At 41.4% G+C, this 22739-nt stretch overlaps 1 protein-coding gene across 6 annotated transcripts in view; it reads left to right on the top strand.

Annotated features, from left to right (window-relative positions):
• fras1 (Fraser extracellular matrix complex subunit 1) overlaps positions 1 to 22739 on the top strand; it is a 352607-nt gene that overhangs the window by 316979 nt on the left and 12889 nt on the right. For all 6 annotated transcript variants that reach the window (XM_085180995.1, XM_085180996.1, XM_085180998.1 and 3 more), the window contains 16 exons: positions 3012 to 3162; positions 6617 to 6776; positions 6863 to 7031; positions 7576 to 7822; positions 7951 to 8295; positions 11422 to 11582; positions 12997 to 13144; positions 13235 to 13440; positions 13530 to 13686; positions 17934 to 18134; positions 18222 to 18409; positions 18861 to 19136; positions 19279 to 19511; positions 19596 to 19756; positions 20041 to 20255; positions 22492 to 22642. In XM_085180995.1, coding sequence (XP_085037121.1) covers positions 3012 to 3162; positions 6617 to 6776; positions 6863 to 7031; positions 7576 to 7822; positions 7951 to 8295; positions 11422 to 11582; positions 12997 to 13144; positions 13235 to 13440; positions 13530 to 13686; positions 17934 to 18134; positions 18222 to 18409; positions 18861 to 19136; positions 19279 to 19511; positions 19596 to 19756; positions 20041 to 20255; positions 22492 to 22642 — 3169 coding nt within the window. The remainder of the gene's footprint in view (positions 1 to 3011; positions 3163 to 6616; positions 6777 to 6862; positions 7032 to 7575; positions 7823 to 7950; positions 8296 to 11421; positions 11583 to 12996; positions 13145 to 13234; positions 13441 to 13529; positions 13687 to 17933; positions 18135 to 18221; positions 18410 to 18860; positions 19137 to 19278; positions 19512 to 19595; positions 19757 to 20040; positions 20256 to 22491; positions 22643 to 22739) is intronic.

Below are 22739 nucleotides of genomic sequence, written 5' to 3' on the forward strand. Positions count from 1 at the left end.
GACTGAAACATCAGGATAATTCAGACGTGTTTAAATGAGCTGCGTGTTTGCTCAGCAGAACTCTCTCTGAGCAAATTATGTTTTAAAAAGTGCCAGCACACCCTGCTCCGCCTGAATATTCTCCAGCAGAGTAAATGTGTCTGTGTGAAGTGCGAAGGAGAAGCTCCATCACTGTTTGTTCTGAAATTAGCCCCTCCACCTCCACCTGCTGGTTTGCACACCTCATCGCAATGCAGCGCACAGGTTTGTTTGGTAGGCACTGTAAATATGTCACATCGTTCTTTTATTCTCAGCCTGTGCTGTGTTTGCGCTGCAGGTAATTAAGTCCTGGGTGTTTTATCACTGAGCCAAATTATCATACTGTTACACTCCTGTATCTTCTCCTGAGTGCTGGAGGGGAAAGCAAAACCTGAGCATACAGGCAGGAGACCTTTGGTCAAAGAAAATTATTCCATCTGAACTCATTAATATTTGGAGGTGCAGCTGTGTTCTGGGATATCCTACACTTCCATGTGCAAACATGGATCGCCTGAGGTTGAGAAAGGAGCAAGAAGGTGGTCCCATGATAGTGCAGTTTTTGTTATGGCCTGCAGGGGGAGGCAATTTCAAAACAATTTCTTACTGAGTTTCATTTAATACAGGGGTGTCGAACTCCAGGCCTCGAGGGCCGGTGTCCTGCAGGTTTTAGGCTATGTCCACACGTACACGGATATTTTTGAAAACGGAGATTTTCCATTTTTGTTTTAAAAAATAATCCCGTCCACACGTAAAGGCAGAAATGAAGGAAAACGCTGCTAGGAACATGCCAAAGCAGCAGGTGGCGCTATATTCCTAACCGTGTAGAAATATTGACCAATCAGAAGTCTAGAAGCCTCGATGGGAAATAGTAAACAAAGATGGGGCATAGAAGCAGAACCGAGTCGTATGTGTGGAGGGACAGTAACTGTGTGTGTATATGTAAGTATTTAAACACTGCAGAGACAATTAACAGTAACAGTATTGTAGAAATTCATTTCACCGAAACAATAACGTGGCGCACAGTGTGACGTCAAAAAAGGCGCACATCTTTGACGCTGCGTTTTCTCCGTTTTTCTCGTCCACACATAAATGCAAAAACGGAGTTTTAGAAAATATCCACCCTGGCCGGAGTTTTTAGAAATCTCAGTTTTCAGTGACCAAAAACGCCGTTTACGTGTGGACGAAAGGTGCAAATGCATAGAAAAATCTGCATTTTCAAAAATACCCGGGTACGTGTGGACATGGCCTTAGATATCACCTTGGGTCAACACACCTGAATCAAATGATTAGTTCATTACCAGGTTTCTGGAGAACTTCAAGACATGTTGAGGAGGTAATTTATCCATTTAAATCAGTTGTGTTGGATTAAGGAAACATCTAAAACCTGTAGGACACCGGCCCTCGAGGCCTGGAGTTTGACACCTGTGATTTAATACAACACGATGTTTCGGTTGCTAATTGTGGTCCTCTTCAGTCATTTAGGTAAAGCGGGGCATACATTACAGCATCGTTGCCCTGCCTCTAACTTAGGAGCGTGCAATCAAAATGTGGAAAGTGTTCAGAGTTATAAATATCTCACTGTTGATTCAAAGCTGAATTTCAAAGCAAACTGTGAAGCTGTGTGCAGGAAGGAGCACCAGCAGCTCTCGTGTTTAAGAAGGCTTTCTTGTGTCCACATTGATAAAACCATGATGGTTTTATTTCATCGTGCTTTTATTGAATCTGTTTTGTCCTTTTAGTTGTTGTGGTTTGGATAGTTATCTGAAAAGAGCAGAAACTCTGTGGTCTAACAGGTTGACTGATGAACCACAGCTGAAGTTCCCTGTCCACCAGACAGTTGCAGCGGTCAGCTGGTTTCATTTTTCTTTACACAGTGAGATTCGTTTTTCTTCCTCCCGGACAAAGGCTTCTGGTCCCAAACTGTAAAACGAAGGTTTAAAAAGTCACTTTTGTGGATTACATAATGGCCAAAATTAGTATAAATTTTTGTTGTCAGTATTTTTTGCTATGCTTTTTTGTTTTCTGTTGTTTCTTCAATTCACGAGAACAAATCTACCTACGGTTAAAAATAAAATAACCTGAACCTGAAAATGTTCAAATCAAGGATTTCCAGAACTGTAGTTCCCAACCCAGCGTCCACGTAGAAGTTACTGGCAAATCTAAAAAGAAGGTTGGTTGCAAAGTAGTTTGCAGAAGAAACGGCTTAAAAAAACAGCTGATATGAACTTTGTTTGTTAGATACATTGAAACTTATTTGTAATAATCATAAATGAAACATCTTTAAAACATACGAGACCAAAAAACATTTTAAGGCATCGCATCGCCTTCTGTGCTGAATTTATCCGTTTTAGAAACAAATGTTTCTCAACACTGGTGGATTTATTTTTTACATGTTCCAGATGTGGATGCTGGTGGTTTTAAACTTTGGAATACTTGTAAAGACAACGTAGAGATCAGTCTAAAGTCCTTCATCCAACTAAGAGTCAAATAACAACAGTTTGGATGCTAATCTGTACTTAAGTGGGGAGATCAGTGTGTACAATAGCATTTCCCAATAATTTATCCAAACTCACTGGAACAATTAGCGAGTTTATAACCCACATAAACCAGATGCTGTCCATTAACAGAATAGAAAAATTAACTACTTTGCCCTTCAGAGGAGGGGCTCTTTAAAATTTTGTTGGCTGAATGTCAATGTCGAGATCAGATACAGAAGCAAACACGTTTTTTTGGTTCGTGTTGTGATGTTGGATATGCTGATTTCTGTTTTTTGAGCCAGTAGTGAGGCGACGCTTCTTAACAGCTGTATTTTTGCTATGATAGCTACATCAGGGAAGCTGAAATTGAAAAGAAAAGCTTCCTGCTCAGCTGAATCATAGTGTGACATTGTGAATGAAATCCCCAGTAATGAATTCTTGCACTGTGAGATGATTTCTGTGCGGTGAAAACTGAAAAACAGGAAATTTGAGTCAATCCTGTCTGATGTCTGTCAGGCCACCAATCTGATCACCAAGAAGGAGCTGCTGACCATGGACCCGGACACAGATGATGGACAGCTGGTTTATGAAATCACCACAGAGCCAAAGCACGGCTTCCTGGAGAGCAAGCTGAAACCTGGGAACCCCATTACCACATTCACACAAGGTACCGAAGCTCTCTCTGTTGTCTTTATATTTACAGCAGTAACATTTTAACTTATTAGACAACCCATCCCTCTTAACTTCTCCTCCTCAGCCAGCTTCAATCCTTGTCCAAAAAAAGAGTCAGTTCATCAAATTTATCCAGAGAGTCTGTATTTATAGTGGTGACACTTCTTCTTTGCAACTTTTGCAACTCTCTGTGGCATGCTGGAACCAATCAGGGCCAAATCCCAATTGGTCCAGAAGCTGATATCCACACGATTGTGCTTATCCACTAAAGTGTCCTCAAAGGTCATCTCATTTTGTGCATTTTGAGCATTGTGGAGCACGAATTCAAGGCAAATGTGATAGCTAAGTCTGTCAGAGATCAGCAAATTAAAAGTTTTTTGAGTCATAGCTAAAACTTTTGGCTTTGACTGCATGAAACTGCATTTTTATCAGCATAGGTACAGAGTTTAAAAATTTGCAAGAAGCAGGAGAATTTTTCTTTTAACAGTAAATCTTTTTCTTTACTCCCAGAAATATCAATATAAATTATTTATGGGATTCTCAACATTCCTCACCACACTCAAGAGTGGGACACTGGACAAAAACAAACTAACAGAAAAGTAAACTGTGTCCACATTCGTCCCCTGGTGTCAGATTTTTTACTGTTTTCTTTTGAATAAAGACGTTTGTTTGACCATGAGCACAGTTTACCTTGGAAGCAGTGGTCTGATTGCTGATCTACCAATAATTTTAATTTAACTGAATTTTATATCAAAGAAAATTTCCATCAGCTCAACACAGGTTGAGCAAAAGAGTGGGTGCAGTTTTGCTTTTCCCCTCCTCCTGTGAGCTTTGATGTTTTTTTGCTTTTCCTGCTTCAAATATTCATAAAAAATTAGGATAATTTTCCTTTTTTGTGTCATAGTGAATACTAATAAACCATGTACTACATGTGCATTTTAAAAACTCACATCAATGGGCTGATGGTGTACGATATTAAAAGGAAATGAAGGCTACTTTTTGATATGCAGGATGGTTATCTTATCAGGTTAGTGTGGGATCACCGCAGTCATAGTTGGGATATACTGTGTACAGCTGCAGTTAGTGCCAGTTTATGTTTCCAAATCAAACCCTTATGATTCTTTAAAATGAAGCCATGGCTTTCTGACTCCCTTCAAGTTTAATCTTTTTTCTCTTCTGAGATAGTTTCATTTGAAGGACTTTTTAATGCCTGAGGATTAGCTATGCCTCAGAGCTGTTGGGACTCACATATTGGAAACCCGCTGCTCCTGGGCTTTCCTTCTAAACTCCCTCAGCGGATGACATAAACCACAAAGACTTCTCTATCAGTGTATAGGGAGCCACCTGTTTCCTTCACTTCACCAGTTCAGTGTTGCATCGGTGCCCTCTTCTGTTCATCCTGCATCCTTCGTGCCGCTGCAGAGAAAACTCGGTGCCTGTTGGAAGGTAGAGGAGGGGAAACAAAAGACTCTTTTACATTTTGCCTTCACAGTGAGAAGGAGGGACAAAAGCTTGACCCCACATTCTTCGCTCTGATCATGTCTCCGCTGAATGACACCACGTGTCTGCTATATTTCCCGTTGCACACGTTTACTCAGCTAATTTGCAGTTTAAATCAGCAGTGCTCTCATCATGAGCCTGCTTATGTTCACCTCAAGGCTGCAGACGAGGATCAGTGTCAGCCTGCTGTTGTAAAATGTTGATCCTCCAGGCTGCAGAGAGCAAGTATAAACAGCCACTTTGATGTGTTGCATGCTCAATTTGAAGCTTGTAAACATCGTTTTCTTAATGATAATAAATTTCCAATAAGTGAAATAACCCTTAGCCTGAGCGCGAGAGATGGAGGCAATATGAATAAATAAAACCGATGAGATTTCTAGTACACACTGTCAACATCACCCCGACTGTGAGCATTTGCTCCCATATTCTGCCAAATGCTTGTACTCAATCTAAAATTATGTTTGAGATATTACTATTCTGGATATTAATGCATAATTTAGTACTGTCTTCATGTCTGTGGTGTTTATGCTGAGCTTCCTGAAGGTCATATAGCCAATTTTGAAGCAGTGGGGCTCACATCTAAGTGTTTCCTTTTCTACAACCTTCTGTGGAAAGGTGTAAATGAGCAGAAACCCAGAGCCAATAATAACTTTCACATTCATTTCCAGGCTATTTTATTTCTCCAAGTACTGTGAATTGGCCCAAGGCTGCAAATTGTGAATTGAAGTGATATTTTCCAAGAAATGCCTTCTTTGCAAAAGGTTTTTACTATTAAGATTCAATCAGTCTTTTTTGGGTGTCCCCCTCCTCACAGTTAAATTGTGTGCAAGCATAAAAATCAGCACTAATTGTCTTTAAAGACCATCGTGTGAATTTGGCTCTCCTGCTGCTTTAAAAACCTGCTGCAGTGCTTCGTGACATTTTTGGCATATTTAAAACATTATTTTCCGTGTGGTCGTTTTTGACCGACTCCCATCAGACCTGATCTGAGTCAGATCACTTCTTAGTAATGGTATTTTATTAAAATTGAGTCTGAATGGCTAAAATAATTATGTTCATCTCCTTCTGAGGCAGCGTTGAGCTCAACTTTAGGGTGAGGCTCTAAGACATCCAGCTGGATCTCACCTGGGTATTTTTCAGAGAGCTTATACTTTGTCTCATCTGGCCTGAGATCTCCTTGGGATCCTCTGGAGGATCAGAAAAGCATTGCTGGGTGGAAGAAAACATGGCGGTAACAAAGTAATAAATCGAGCCAAACAGCTACTGAAACAAGAAGTGATTGAAACATAAAAAACAATTGGTAGACATGAATGAACTGATGAAGAAGCTTTAATAGAAGCACTGACGCTAAAAACCCCAAACAGAGAAATACATTTAGATAACCCCGTTAGTTAAAACTATTTGTGTGTCTGACCTGAAATGAAACAGTGCCGTGCCTTATTCATTACAAGATGGACAATCTTGTAATCCAATGAAACCAGAAGTCAGAGCGAGATTTCTTCATACATTCTTATATATGTCTATACTGTGTATTGTGTATTTTGTTGTACAGTTATTTTATTTTCAACTTTAATTTATATATTTTATCTTATTCTTTACCCAGTTAAATTTACCCTTCATTCTAATTTGTGTTGTACAGTTATTTCATTTTTAACTTTAATTTTTATGTTTTATTTTATTTTATTTTATTCCTTCCTAGTTTAATTTACCCTTTTTAATTTCATATTTATTTCCTATCTTATTCATAGCCTTTTCTTTTTTCTTTAGGTCACTAGCAGTTGTGTAAGCATTTCACTGCATATCGTACTGTGTATGTGACAAATAAAATTTGAATTTGAATTCAAATTTACAAATTCTCTGCTCCAGTCCTCTTTGTCTTGTACTAAAACCGTAAAGGAGCAATAATGCTAGAGTTTGATCGTTGCTAATGTGGCTTTTTTCCTTTGTAGCCGATATCAATCTGGGTCTGATCCGGTACGTGCTTCATCAGGAGAATGTCCAGGAAACCATGGACAACTTCAAGTTCCTGGTCAAAGACAGCAAACCAAATGTGGTCAGTGACAACGTCTTCCACATCCAGTGGTCCCTCATCAGCTTTGAGCACAAAAGGTCTGCACCATTTCAAAAAAAATATACATATTTTATAAAGATTACCCGTTGGACACCCACCCTTTTACCTTCCTACTTCTTCACAGCTACAATGTGAGTGAGAAGGCTGGCACAGTGGCGGTGACCGTGAAGCGAACCGGTAATCTCAACCAGTACGCCATCGTGCTCTGCCGCACTGAACAGGGCAGCGCCACCTCCACGAGCAGCGTCGGATCCACACCTGGACAGCAGGACTACGTTGAATATGCTGGGCAGGTAGAAACTCGATATTCCACGTTTAAAAAATTAACATTTCTCTTTTAATTGATTTTATTTCTCTCCTGTGAGTTTGTGTTCTTCATTTAGTCTGGAAACCAGTAATTTTCTTCTGCTAAATTTCAAATGCTGCTAAAATCTTATTTATCTTTGTAACAACAAAATAATCCAAGGTTAGGTCTTACTTTCCTGTTCATGAACTTGTGGACCACAGGATCAAGCATAAAAACAGATCCACAGCATCGAGCAGTTTTTGACCTTAACATCTTGGGAGTAACGTGAACCTGGAATCTTTTTGCATTTTCATCAGTTTTAAGTGGAGTGCAACAGGAACGTAATGTTTGTACTACAAAACATCAGTGGTCCTAATATGGAACCCTGAGGTACTCCTTTGTGTACATGGAGGTTTGAGGAGGAAAAAGATTCAGTAAAGGGGGCACACTTTGCTTTACTTGACATTCAGTGAAGTGTATCATCTCTAACTAGCCTATGTTAAGTCAAGGTTTTGTAATCACTTCTTTAATGCCTCCTCATTGTTTTCCAGGTGCAGTTTGATGAGCGTGAGGACACAAAAGTGTGCACTATAGTCATTAACGACGACAAGGTGTTCGAGGGGATCGAGAGCTTCCATGTGGAGCTCAGCATGCCCGTGTACGCGCTGCTGGGTGGAAACACGCGCGCTGTCGTCAACATCAACGACACAGAAGACGAACCCACTTTGCAGTTCGACAAGAAGATTTACCACGTCAATGAAAGCTCAGGCTTAATCCATGCTCCCATTGAAAGGAAAGGTACACACTGCAGAGGAGTTTCTAACATTTCATGTTTCACGAATGTTTCATAATTTCTTTCTTTTCATTTTCACTTTAATTCCTGCACACACTGTATGACCTTGTTGTCTCACGTCATTTCTGCTCAGGTGATACCTCCAGCACAGTCTCTGCTCTCTGTTACACCGTAGCCAAGTCAGCACAGGGCAGCAGCCTCCACGCTCTGGAGTCCGGCTCTGACTACAAGAGCCGCGGCATGACCACCGACAACCGAGTGATCTTCGGTCCTGGAGTCAGCATGTCCACCTGTGACGTTAAGCTCATCGATGACAGCGAGTACGAACTGTCCGAGGAGTTCGAGCTGGTGCTTTCAGACACCTCCGATAACGCACGCATGGGCGACGTGTCGGTGGCCAAGGTCATTATTGATGGACCCAACGATGCATCGACTGTTTCTCTTGGAAACGCCACGTTTACTTTCAGCGAAGATGCTGGTATGAGCCTTTTTCGTGCATCCACCAGCGTAATGTCTTTATGAATTCATATTTCTTATTGCGTAATTAAATTAAATTTAAGTTAAAAAAATTTAATATTTCAAACGGCTAATAGCTTCCTATAAAGTGCACTGGTAGCTAGCACTTCACAATAATCATTAGCAATGAATGATAGATTAGTAGTTAATTAAACTTTAGTTACACATATTTATTATTAGTATTCTAACTAGTAGTAATCATTTTTTTGACTGTATAAATGATCTATAAACAAACATTAATGTTAGTATGATAGATATTTTAAGAGTGTAAGAGTTGGCACTTGGGTTGGCATGAAACCTGTGAACCCACTCACTGCGTAGTTTCACTTTCATCACAAATAATAACAAATAAAAAACCCAACTAGGCTTCAAGGAGACTTAAAGAAGTCCAGACGCTTTTCTTTCCGAGCCCCTTAGACTACGATGACCTGGATGACTGAGAACCTTCACAGACAAACTTTTATCACGTGTGAATGTTGGAGATGATCACCAGTGTTGGTCAAGTTACTTGAAAAAAGTAATCAGTAATTAATTACTGATTACTTCCCCAAAAAAGTAATCCCGTTACTTTACTGATTACTTATTTTCAAAAGTAATTAATTACTTAGTTACTTAGTTACTTAGTTACTTTTTAAAAAGATGATTGACAACCTGAATAGGTGATAAAGTGATAGATCTTTCAGCCCAATTCTACTTTTTCTACAAAATCCATCATACAAAATGTAATCAAATGGAAAAGTCTCTTTTTAAAACTTGTTTTGTTAGTTTTAATCTTTTAACTTTATGCATGAAGCAAAATTTTAATTATATGCACCATTCTCTGACTGGAAGAAATTAGTTTAATATTTAAACCTATTTTCTGCACATTCCAGCACATAATAAATAAATAAATAAATATATATATATATAATTTATTTATTTATTTATTTTTTGTGTTTACACTCACTCTTTCAGATGCAAGTAAAACACAGCAGAAAATAAATAAAGTCAAAGACTAGCGGTCCTTTTGCTCTATTTTCACCTGTAAAGCAGGAGTAGAGTAGGCGGAGGTTTACCCTGGTGCAGGTGTGCCGCAGCGGTCAGTGGAAGGATACAGCAGTTTCTCTGTGAGTTTCCCATTACGTCGTAGCTACTCTGTGCTTGCTTGGAAGTTTAGGGGGGTTTTTTTTCGCTGTAAAAAGAAGTTTTCTTCCCACGCACAACGGACACTAATGTTTTTGTCACTTTTTACGGAATCAAACTCAAAGTAAGGTCAGTACTTCCACGCTTTAAACGCTGCACGCTCATACTCTCTCCCGCACTCGATATATGATCCATTGTTGATCTGCACACAGCTGTTGTCACGAACGTCGCACTCGCTTACGTCACTGTCATGAGACATTCTCGCAAGAAAATCACGGTTTTAGTAACGCAGTAACGCAGCGTTCCTACGGGAAAGTAACGATAATCTAATTACCGTTTTTGCAATAGTAATCCCTTACTTTACTCGTTACTTGAAAAAAGTAATCGGATTACAGTAATGCGTTACAAGTAACGCGTTACTGCCCATCTCTGATCATCACTGCTCCACTGTCCAGAAACACTGAGAGGTTATGCAGCCAAAATAGAAGCTAGTGCCCGAGTTGAAAATTAAGCAAATAAATATAAAGTACAGGGGTAACTAGTTAAAAACAGCACAAAGCCAAAGTACATTTAAAACAACACAGTCAAGGTACAGTCTAAATAATACAGACTGACAGAGTGGCATGGCAGCTCAAAGCAGCTCTAAATAATAAGCTCTGCTTTGCTGCCCATTTTAAGCTGGTGGTGTGATTGATGGTGCGGCTTGATTGAAGCAGGGACTGGGGTACCAGAACAATCAAGCACAGTGACAGACTGGGAGCTGGGAGCTGGAGGAAATGGCAGAAAGCAGAAGTAGAAGCTCCAGTCCTGGACAGGGCCTAAACAGGCTACGAAACACAAGCAGATATAAAATAGAAGAGAGAAGGCCACTTTAGGATCATGTCAGGACTTAGGTGGAAGACAGGTGTCACTAGCACTCAAAGCGCTTTGTATAAAGCGCTTTGAGTGCTCGGACAGAGTAGAAAAGCGCTATATAAGAACCAGTCCATTTACCATTTACCATTTACTGGTTTCACTGGTAATCCATCTGCATATCCTGGCAGCAGCTTTAAATGAAGCCTTTGAAACCTTAATCAAACAACAATAACGTCTAAGGTCATCGTTAAGAAATACACAATGTAAAAGTGTTATATGCAATGTCATCAGAACATAATTTTTATCATCAGTACGTCATGAATAATTTATAAAATAATTATTTGATACACATTTATTACCATACATTATAATATTAGGTGTTTGTACACATGACAGTACTTACAATGATTTAATATTTTAAAAAATACATAATTTATAAGTAATGGTTATATTTTCTTTATTACTTTTTTATATGAGTGGTTTGAAGTGATGCCTATTCTTATAGCTCTCCATTAGGAATTTAGGGCATTTCCAATAGTTGTTAGAGAGTAGTCTTTGGTTTGGGAGGTTTCATAATGGTTACATTTAATCATATTAGTGTAACCAGTTTACGTGCATCCCTGAGCACTTACACATGTTTTGTGGAAACATTTCTCATCGTCAGCTATCTTATTTGTCAGTTAGATCACTGCACTCTGTGATATTTTACTTGTTTCATTTATTTAGGAACAGGGACGTGTTTTGGAGCATGACACAGAATAGATTGTTTCCTCTCTTATAATTAGCATCACTGACAGCTACACTGCGCCTCATCTTTCTGCTGAACTTCTTCCACTTCTTTCTTTTTCTCCTTCTTCTCGCTGGCGTAGCTTTGATCTTTGATACAAAGGTATCTTCCCCACTGTGTTGAACAGACAGTATTATTAGTTGCAGCTAAAAGAAGCTGCGAGATTCAGTTTCTGTGTCACTTTGTTCTTATATCAGGATTGAAATTACCTTCAATGTAAAGGTCAAAACAAAGTTATTAATATCTTATAACTCTCTCAAAAACACAGCAACTTCCCACATTTCACATGCATTCACCTTGCATTTCACTTTTCCCCTCTCTCAGGCACAATTGAAATACCAGTGCTGCGTCATGGCAGCGACCTGTCCTCGCTGACCTCTGTGTGGTGCGCCACCCGACCTTCAGACCCTCCGTCAGCCAGCCCCGGGGTCGACTACATTCCCAGCTCCAAGAAAGTGGAATTCAAACCTGGAAAAACTGACGAGGTAAGGACAGACTTCACACCTACAGTCAAATTCTATAGTTTATAGTTTAAGAATGAAACAGTTATGTTGCTTCTCTTGTTCTACATGTTCTGTGTGATGGGTGAATAAAGAAAACATCCATCATCCTTTTTTTTTAATGCACCCTCACACTGCAGTCAGTTAACCTCAGGTAGGTCAACTTTTGTCCAACTTTAGGAGTGGCAATGATTTTGCTACAGTGAAAATAGCACCTGAGGATCAGCACCTCCAAATCTGAGGCCATGGTTCTCAGCCGGAAAAGGGTGGAGTGCCCACTCCGGGTCGGGGATGAGTTCCTGCCCCAAGTGGAGGAGTTCAAGTATCTCGGGGTCTTGTTCGCGAGTGATGGGAGAAGGGAGCCGGAGATCGACAGACGGATTGGGGCTGCAGCTGCAGTAATGCAGACGCTGCACCGGTCCGTCGTGGTAAAGAGGGAGCTGAGTGTAAAAGCGAAGCTCTCAATTTACCGGTCGATCTACGTCCCTACCCTCACCTATGGCCACGAGCTGTGGGTAGTGACCGAAAGAACGAGATCGCGGATACAAGCGGCAGAAGTGAGCTTCCTCCGAAGGGTGGCTGGCCTCTCCCTTAGAGATAGGGTGAGAAGTTCGGCCATCCGGGAGGGGCTCAGAGTAGAGCCGCTGCTGCTCCACATCGAAAGGAGCCAGCTGAGGTGGTTCGGGTATCTGACAAGGATGCCTCCTGGGCGCCTCCTGGGTGAGGTGTTCCAGGCATGTCCCACCGGGAGGAGGCCCCGGGGCAGACCCAGGACACGCTGGAGAGATTATATCTCTCGGCTGGTCTGGGAACGCCTTGGTGTTCCCCCGGATAAGCTGGAGGAGGTGGCTGGGGAGAGGGAGGTCTGGGCCTCTTTGCTTAGGCTGCTGCCCCCGCGACCCGGCCTCGGATAAAGCGGATGAAGATGGATGGATGGATGGATGGATGGATGGATGGATGGATAGATGAAAATAGCACGGAGACCGCAGCACAGATGTCACAGTTATGTTATTGTCCCAAACAAAAACACTTGAGCCAGCTGTGCAATGGGCTATCAGATAATTGATAAACAGGATGGAGAACAGTCGGGTTGCTGGGTTAAAAAGCAGCTTGTAGACTGTGAGCAGATAAAGCAGCTTGAACTGGATACGCTGTATGAAGTTTTGCCTCTGGGATACGTAGAACGGTGTCAGCACTTGTACACAGCTGGATCTGAATTAATTCTTCAACACTGACATCTTTACTTACAGTAGATGAACATTTTTTTATAACATCATCAGCCGAGCTCACCAAGTTTCTATCGCAGCTACCAGGAAGGTGTTTTTATTCCTCGATAAACAAGAGATTCACCCGTATAACCCTTGCAAATCATTTGATCTGACGTCCCTTTTTTAAACAGACGTGCAGTTTAACCATCATGGATGACATCCAGAACCCGTCCATCGAGGGGTCTGAGTCCTTCGTGGTGTTCCTCAGTTCTCCTCAGGGTGCTGTCCTCCAAGAGCCCTATGAAGCCAACGTCATCATCACGGACACGTTCCAGGACAGTACGTCCTCCCAGAACAATCACAGACTTTAGTACACGTGTGTCATGTCAAACACCCTTCATTGATCAGATGTTGCTCGCTCTCTCTCAGTTCCTAACATGCAGTTTGAGAAGAGCTCCTACACCGTGAAGGAGAAGGATAACCTTCTCCACATCCCCATCATCCGGACCGGTGACCTCTCCTTCAAGTCATCGGTGCGCTGTTTCACCCGGACCATGTCCGCCATGGTGATGGACGACTTTGAGGAGAGAAGGAATGCAGATGAGTCGCGCATTACTTTCCTCAAAGGAGAGAAGGTAAGATGTTGAGTCAAAATGCGACCTGATGTTCGTGTCCTTGTTCTCAGACTCTGCTCATCAGCGTGCTTCGATTATGCATTTTCCAGGTGAAAAACTGCACAGTTCACATCACTGACGACTCAGTGTTCGAGCCTGAGGAGGAGTTTCAGGTGCATCTCGGTACACCGCTCAGTGACCACTGGAGCGGCGCCATGGTGGGAGCTAATGATATTGTCACTGTAACCATCACCAATGATGAAGATGGTAAGCAGGCGCTTGATCGCCATGTGATTCACATTAAACAGGATTTACTGATATGCTGTCATAGAATAATGATTTTATCATAAAAAGAGCTACATATATACATTTACATCCTTTATCTGATACTAACATGAAAGAAGCTGAGGACTTTTATTTTGAAAAACCATTTTCTTAATAGGAGGCGGCTGGTACGTAATAGGAGGAAGTAAAAGTGGGCACATCTTTTTTTTTTTTTTTTTTTTTTTTTTTTCCAGAAATCTAAGAAAAATTTTAAAAAAAGTTTAATTCTGAGTTTAAAGTCTGAAGTCTGACTTTTTTCTTAGAATTCTGGAAAAGAAAAAACGACATTCCTACTTTTTTTTTTTTTTTTTTGCAAATATAGAAATGGATCCTGAACAAAACTCTCAAAACTAAGTTGTGAATTACTGAGTGATGGGGTTTATTTAGATTTAATAACCAATGAAAATGGCATATTTGAGGTATATCATAGTCTACTTGCACTTTTTGAACTATGCGTGGGCTCAAGGAAGCCGTTTTGAAAAACAATTCAATTCAATTCAATTTTATTTATATAGCAAATCACAACAAATGTCGCCTCAAGGCGCTTCATAGATACAGAGAAAAGCCCAACAATCATATGACCCCCTATGAGCAAGCACTTTGGCGACAGTGGGAAGGAAAAACTCCCTTTTAACAGGAAGAAACCTCCGGCAGAACCAGGCTCAGGGAGGGGCAGCCATCTGCTGCGACCGGTTGGGGTGAGAGAAGGAAGACAGGATAAAGACATGCTGTGGAAGAGAGACAGAGATTAATAACAGATACGATTCAATACAGAGAGGTCTGTTAATACATAGTGAGTGAGAAAGGTGACTGGAAAGGAAAAACTCAATGCATCATGGGAATCCCCCGGCAGCCTACATCTATTGCAGCATAACTAAGGGAGGATTCAGGGTCACCTGGTCCAGCCCTAACTATATGCTTTAGCAAAAAGGAAAGTTTTAAGCCTAATCTTAAAAGTAGAGATAGTGTCTGTCTCCCGAATCCAAACTGGAAGCTGGTTCCACAGAAGAGGGGCCTGAAAACTGAAGGCTCTCCCTCCCATTCTACTTTTAAATACTCTAGGAACAACAAGTAGGCCTGCAGAGCGGGAGCGAAGTGCTCTAATAGGGTGATATGGTACTACAAGGTCATTAAGATAAGATGGGGCCTGATTATTTAAGACCTTGTATGTGAGGAGCAGGATTTTGAATTCAATTCTGGATTTAACAGGAAGCCAATGAAGGGAAGCCAAAACAGGAGAAATATGCTCTCGCTTTCTAGTCCCTGTCAGTACTCTTGCTGCAGCATTTTGGATTAACTGAAGGCTTTTCAGTGAGTTTTTTGGACATCCTGATAATAATGAATTGCAGTAGTCCAGCCTGGAAGTAATAAATGCATGAACTAGTTTTTCAGCGTCACTCTGAGACAGGATATTTCTAATTTTAGAGATGTTGCGCAAATGGAAGAACGCAGTCTTACATATTTGTTTAATATGTGCGTTGAAGGACATGTCCTGGTCAAAAATGACTCCAAGGTTCCTCACAGTGTTACTGGAGGCCAAGGTAATGCCATCCAGAGTAAGAATCTGGTTAGATACCATATTTCTAAGCTTTTCAGCGCCGAGTACAATGACCTCAGTTTTATCTGAGTTAAGAAGCAGAAAGTTAGTGGCCAGACCAGTTAGTTAGTGGTTAGTGGTTAGACCATCCAAGTCTTTATGTCTTTAAGACATTCCTGCAGTTTAACTAATTGGTGTGTGTTATCTGGCTTCATGGACAGATAGAGCTGGGTGTCATCTGCATAGCAGTGAAAATGTATGCTATGTCTTCTAATGATGCTGCCTAGGGGAAGCATGTATAATGTAAACAGAATTGGTCCTAGCACCGAACCCTGTGGAACTCCATAATTAACCTCAGTGTGTGAAGAGGACTCTCCATTTACATGCACAAATTGGAGTCTATTAGATAGATATGATACAAACCACTGCAGTGCAATACCTGTAATACCTACAGCATGTTCTAATCGCTCTAATAGAATATTATGGTCAACAGTATCGAATGCTGCACTAAGGTCAAGAAGGACAAGCACAGAGATGAGTCCACTGTCAGAGGCCATAAGAAGATCATTTGTAACCTTCACTAAAGCTGTTTCTGTGCTGTGATGAACTCTGAAACCTGACTGAAACTCTTCAAATAAACCATTCCTCTGCAGATGATCTGTTAGCTGTTTGACAACTACTCTTTCAAGGATTTTTGATATGAAAGGAAGGTTGGAGATTGGCCTATAATTAGCTAAGACTGCTGGGTCTAGAGATGGCTTTTTGAGTAAAGGTTTAACTGCAGCCACCTTGAAGGCCTGTGGTACATAGCCGATTATTAGAGATAGGTTGATCATATATAAGATCGAAGAATTAATCAATGGCAGGACTTCTTTGAGCAGTTTTGTAGGAATGGGGTCTAAAAGACACGTTGATGGTTTGGAGGAAGTAATTATTGAAGTTAACTCAGAAAGATCGATTGGAAAAAAAGAGTCTAACTTAACATCAATGGAACTAAGAGTAGCTGTAGATAATATTACATCTGTGGGATGATTATTGGTAATTTTTTCTCTAATGATAAAAATTTTATTTGTGAAGAAGTTCATGAAGTCATCACTAGTTAACGTTAAAGGGATGGTTGGCTCAAAAGAGCTCTGACTTTTTGTCAGCCTGGCTACAGTGCTGAAGAGAAACCTGGGGTTGTTCTTATTTTCTTCAATCAGTGATGAGTAGTAAGCTGTTCTGGCTTTGCGGAGGGCTTTCTTATAAAGCAACAAACTATTTCTCCAGGCTAAATGATGATCCTCTAAATTTGTGACACGCCATTTCCTCTCCAGATTACGAGTCATCTGCTTTAGGGTACGTGTTTGAGAATTATACCACGGGGTCATGTACTTCTGATTAGAGACCTTAGTTTTCACTGGAGCTACAGTATCCAGAGTCGTACGTAGTGAGGAGGTGAAATTATTAACAAGATAATCGACCTCTGTTGGGGTAGCGTTCAGATAGCTGCTCTGCTCTGTGTTGGTACAGGGCATTGACGATGATAACAGTGGCTGGATTATATTCTTAAACTTAGTTACAGCGCTTTCAGAAAGACATCTACTGTGATAAAGTCCACTCTCCACTGCTGCGTAATCAATTATTGTAAATGTAAATGTTATCAAGAAATGATCAGACAGGAGAGGGTTTTCAGGAAACACTGTTAAATGTTCAGTTTCTATGCCATATGTTAAAACAAGATCTAGAGTGTGATTAAAGTGGTGGGTGGGTTCTTTTACATTTTGAGAGAAACCAATTGAGTCTAACAACAGATTAAATGCCATGTTGAGGCTGTCATTTTTAGCATCTACATGGATGTTAAAATCACCCACAATAATTATTTTATCTGAGCTCAGAACTAAATCAGATATAAAGTCTGAGAAATCAGACAGAAACTCTGAGTAAGGCCCAGGTGGACGATAGATGATAACAAGTAAGACTGGTTTCTGAGACAAGACTGCCTCACTTTACTCAAAATTATTGCTTCATGTTTATTGTGGGTGAAGAATTATTTTTTCGAGTGTGTGACCCCTCAGCCTAATTGCTGAAGCCTGGTATGGATAAAATATCCTGAGTATGTTGAACTTGCTCCTCCCACAGTCCAAAGACATGCACTTTGTGGGGATAGGTTAATTGAACAACCTAAATTGCCCATAGGTGTGAATGTGAGCGACAGACTGGCGACCTGTCCAGGGTGTACCCCGCCTCTCGCCCTATGACAGCTGGGATAGGCTCCGGCGCCCCCCGCGACCCTGAAAAGGATAAGTGGACGCGAATGGATGGATGGATGTTGAACTTGCTCCTGATTTCCAAACTCATTTTAAGATAATGTTCCTCGTTTTTACTTTTAGCCAACTTCAACAAATAATGATAAAAAATCCTCCCGAAGCACAGATGTATGTGGCACGAATTGATTCCCTGACAGGCTCACTTTTAATTATCGCCTGGTGCCTGATGTTTGTATTTATTTATTTCTATCAAAAAAAAGAAAACGAGTAAAACCTTAATGGAGGTGGGTTTTATTATACCGCTGTTCTATACGTTTTAATTGGATGCACCTGTTATTTTGGAAGCTGATTAAAAGTTTTATATGTGCAAATGATTGACAGTCAGACTCCTCCTGTTCCTCCAGCTCCCACCATTGAGTTCGAGCAGGCGTCCTATCAGGTGAGAGAGCCTCCCGGTCCAGATGGCATCGAAGTGCTCAACATCAAAGTGATCCGCAGAGGAGATCTGGACCGAACGTCCAAGATCCGTTGCAGCACCCGGGATGGATCGGCCCAATCTGGAGTCGACTACAATCCCAAGAGTCGAGTGCTTAAATTCACCCCGGGTAAGTGCTGAAAATGCTCCTTGGGACTTGGGAAGAGTGTTAGTGGGATGATTTTACTGGGAGTAAATATGTTTTTTTTCTCCGTAGGCATGGACCACATCCTCTTTAAAGTGGAGATTTTGTCCAATGAGGACAGAGAGTGGCACGAGTCCTTCTCATTGGTCCTTGGGCCTGATGACCCGGTGGAGGCAGTGCTTGGGGAGATCACAATGGCCACAGTGACCATTCTGGATCAGGAGGCGGCAGGAAGTCTCATCCTACCTGCCACGCCTATCGTAAGGAACCTTGGAGGTTACATGAAGCAGGAGCAGTAGAATAGCAGAAGTGGAGGATAAGTTCAGCCTTTAGGAGAACTTTAGCATTCAGCTGAGAACTTAATCTTTTGTCTATTTTCTGCAGCACTTAGAGAATCTGTCACTTGAAACGTCTCCACTCCTGGCAAGAGCACATCTCACCCCTAATACATATTCAGAGAACTCCAAAAAAGCAGCAGCAAACGTGGGCAGCATTTTCCCTCAGGCACTTGTTCTTATGCGTTTACCAGAACCACTTACAATGAATATATCTATTCAGCTGCCATTAAAATATTATATGGTGGGTGATTTTACCCCAAACGACTTTTTAGGATGAATCTCATCTCATACTGTGTTTTGTACGCCAGCCTCATGAAATGTAAAAGCTGAACTCCTCTCATTTACACGATCTCCCACCCTCCTTCCTGCTCAGGTGGTCTCTCTCGCTGACTACGATCATGTCCAGGAGGTGATCAAAGAGGGCAGCAAGAAGACTCCCTCTCCAGGTTACCCTCTGGTGTGTGTCACCCCCTGTGACCCTCACTACCCCAAGTACTCTGTGATGAAGGAGCGCTGTGAGGAGGCGGGAATCAACCAGACCCAAGTTCACTTCTCGTGGGAAGTGGCGGCTCCCACTGACACCAGCGGCGCCCGATCCCCCTTTGAGACGGTGACAGATACAACCCCGTATACTAGCGTCAACCATATGGTGAGTTAAACTAAGGAGTCAAATAAATCTGAAATTAGGAGGCGAATACATTAGGTTGTTATTTAATAGGATTTATCGGCAGTAAGACAATAAAATTATGTTTAAAAATTTTCCTCTGTGTGTGGAAACTCATGTCTCTCAGGTTCTGGACAGCATTTATTTCAGCCGGCGCTTCCACATTCGCTGCGTGGCTCAGGCCAGAGACAAAGCTGGACACCTGGGAACACCGCTGAGGAGCAACATCGCCACCATCGGCACAGAGGGCTCCATCTGCCACACACCCGTAACCACGGGCACCGCCAGAGGCTTCCAGGCTCAATCCTTCATCGCCACACTCAAATACTTAGACGTCAAGCACAAAGAGCACCCCAACCGGTGCGTAGCGGCTTTTAAACCAGATAAGCATCTTCACCAAGAGTTTATGCTAACTTCTGCTCTTCTCTGTATGTCCCGGTTTAGGATCCACATCTCAGTCCAGATCCCCCATCAGGATGGAATGCTCCCCCTGGTTTCCACCATGCCGCTGCACAACCTTCACTTCCTGCTGTCAGAGTCGATCTACAGGCAGCAGCACGTCTGCTCCAACCTGGTCACCCTCAAAGACCTTCAGGGTATCGCCGGTCAGTCACACAAACACAGACCTCCTCACAGCTGGAAATTTCATCTTTGGAGTGATTAGATCCACGTTTGAACCATTTACAGTATCGAAGGCTCACGTTTGAATTACCACCATATTAAAATTCTTTAATTTTCTGCTGCAGTCAGCTTCATCTTCTCGTGGTTTAATATTTTACAGGCAGCCAATTTTAATCAATGCTTGCAACATTTCCTGATCGATTTAAAAAATAATTATTAAACCAGACGTGTAGTTTTCTTACTTTTCTTTGACAACATTCTTCCTCAGAGTCGGGCTTCCTCGATGATGTATCGTATGACAGCATCTCTCTGGGACCCGGCTACGACCGCCCCTACCAGTTCAACCCCAACGTCCGCGAGGGCAAGAGCCTCCAGTTCTATAAGCACCTCAACCTCAAGAGCTGCATCTGGACCTTCGATGCCTACTACGACATGACAGAACTCATCGACGTGTGCGGGGGCTCAGTCACTGCGGACTTCCAGGTGCGTAGGACGGTCAAAGGCAGAGCTTTTAAAACAGTCGCTCTTCACAATGTTTTCAGTCTTCTTGATAAATTGAATCAGTTGTTATGGAAGAGTTATTTCTGTGCAGAAACGTACAAAAACAAATTGATTTTAAAAATCAATTATAGAACTCACTGGCAGCAAAGGTGAAGAAGGTAGAATGGGGGAGATAGAGGGGGGAAAAGGGTTACTCATAAGGGAATCTAAAAGCGTAACACAAAAACAAGAAGAGTACAAGAAGACCACTGGGAGCAGAAAACAGATGTCTTGACTAAGGAAAGACAAAACTATCCCCAGACTGCACATCATCGACTTCTCTCCTCACGTCTTAGTCCCTCCCTCCAGAGACCCAAGTGAAGGAGGCGAGCAAGCGAAACGAGGAGAGAATGCAACGTGCATTTACTTAAATGAGAAATTGTTGCTTAGGAGCTTCGTTTTCAGTAACCTATGACATTTCACACAGCTGCCAGTGCAGGTGTAGTTTGGTTTTTATATTTAAATGGAAAAACAGCCCTGCAGAGGACACACCTGTGCATTCTTGACTGTTTAAACCCATATCATTCTCAATAAAACATAGAAAACACATCGCATGTTTAAATTGACACATTTCACTACTTTATGGAAAACTTTAGCTCATTTTGATTTTGATGTCAGCAACACACCTCGAAAAAGTTGAGACAGGAGCAACAGAAGGCTGGGAAGTGATTTTGGTTTGCTGGCAACATGTCAGTAACAGACTGTGTGTAAAAAGAACATCACAGGAAGTTTCTAATGAGTAAAGATGGGCAGAGGTTCAACAATCTGCAAAAAAAAAAACCTCCCAAAAAACTGTGGAACAATTTTCATAATTTCCTCAACATAAAACTGCAAACACATTGAATATTATCATTTACAGTTCATACTATTAAAAGATTTAAAGAAGTCTCTGTGTGCACAAATGCAGGTTAACCCTTTAAGACCTACCATAGAACCAAGTCCGCCAGAGCTTATATTATATTTTTACATGCTGTGGAGCCATTTTTGGGAGCATTTCAAGTTGCTATACATCAATACAACCATTACAGCCTAGATTTTAATAATATGTATGAATTAAGTGCATAGTAATTACATAAATTGCAAAAAAGTGCAATAAACTACAAAAAATTGAAAATCGTTTTTGTTTTTTTAACATATATTTCTAGTTAGAGAAATTTAAGAGGCTTATCCCTCAAAACTGTAAATACAAAAAAGTTGCACAAAATATTTTCCCACCACAGGAAATTTATTTTGAGTGCCTTCATAGTTTTATTTTTGAAATACACCAATTTTTATACACTGCAGGAAAAATGAAAATAAATATTATAATGCAAATTTGCAAAAAAGCAGCATATGCATCAAAATAAACTATTTCCAGCAGTGCAATATGAGTCCTAAGCATCCCAGAAATGACACAGAAAGTCATAAAGTCAAAGATAACTTTTAAAAACACCAGTATAGGCTCATTGAGGCCCGGACGGTAAAAAACTACATTTCCGCGAAAATGACGTCACTTCCGGTTTCGGGCAGGTCATTGCGGACATGCGATAGTTCGTGCTGATGGACGTAGGAAGTGTTATGAACAGCTGATCGGATCGGCAAAGCGTGTTTCTGGAATATTATGTTTTTGTTGCTGCAAGTGCTTTTTATGCAGTTTTTGCAAAGCTATATGTGGAAGGAAACCGTGACCGAGGACAAGCTAATGGCATAAGATGTAAGTACAACTCCTCCGGTTTCATATGCAAAAAAAATTATTGCACTAGCTTATGTGGTTGCAGAGCTACCGGGATTTAAAAATAGTTACGCAAAACAGAGCGTTCCCGCTCCGACCGGTTTTAAAGGGTTAAAGCACTTCGATGGGTTTATGTTTCTCCTCAGTCTTCAACGTCGGACTGATTGATTTTCAGGTTACAGGCGGGAGAACAGAGGAGATGAGGAGGCACAGATAAAGGCATTTGACACGAGAAAGGTCTAAAATATGCACAGGAGTGATTGCAGGATAGGGTACATGTAGACAGCCCCAGAAACAGAACCTGGGCCGTGACTGTGTTGGGATGTGAACGTCCATCATGTAATCATAGTGCATCTATTTGATGGTGAAATAATGCTCCGTACTGTGTGTAAAGTCCTCACAAACAGAATTAAGTTCTCTGTGACCCTCTGAGAGAATTTACATTAAAGGCTGCTGCTATTCTTCCAGGTTCGGGACTCTGCTCAGTCCTTCCTGACGGTGCAGGTTCCTCTCTATGTCTCCTACATCTACGTCACAGCCCCGAGAGGCTGGGCGTCTCTGGAGCATCACACCGAGATGGAGTTCTCTTTCTTCTATGACACCGTGCTCTGGAGGACAGGTCAGGAGTTTATGTTTATGAACTCTGCACACATTATTATTGTCTACAGTCCTGGATGTGAACATATTGCGGGATGTGTTTTGGTTTCAAATTGTAG

Source organism: Neolamprologus multifasciatus, chromosome 12, assembly GCF_963576455.1.
Source record: "Neolamprologus multifasciatus chromosome 12, fNeoMul1.2, whole genome shotgun sequence".
NCBI classification, from domain to species: Eukaryota; Metazoa; Chordata; class Actinopteri; order Cichliformes; family Cichlidae; genus Neolamprologus; species Neolamprologus multifasciatus.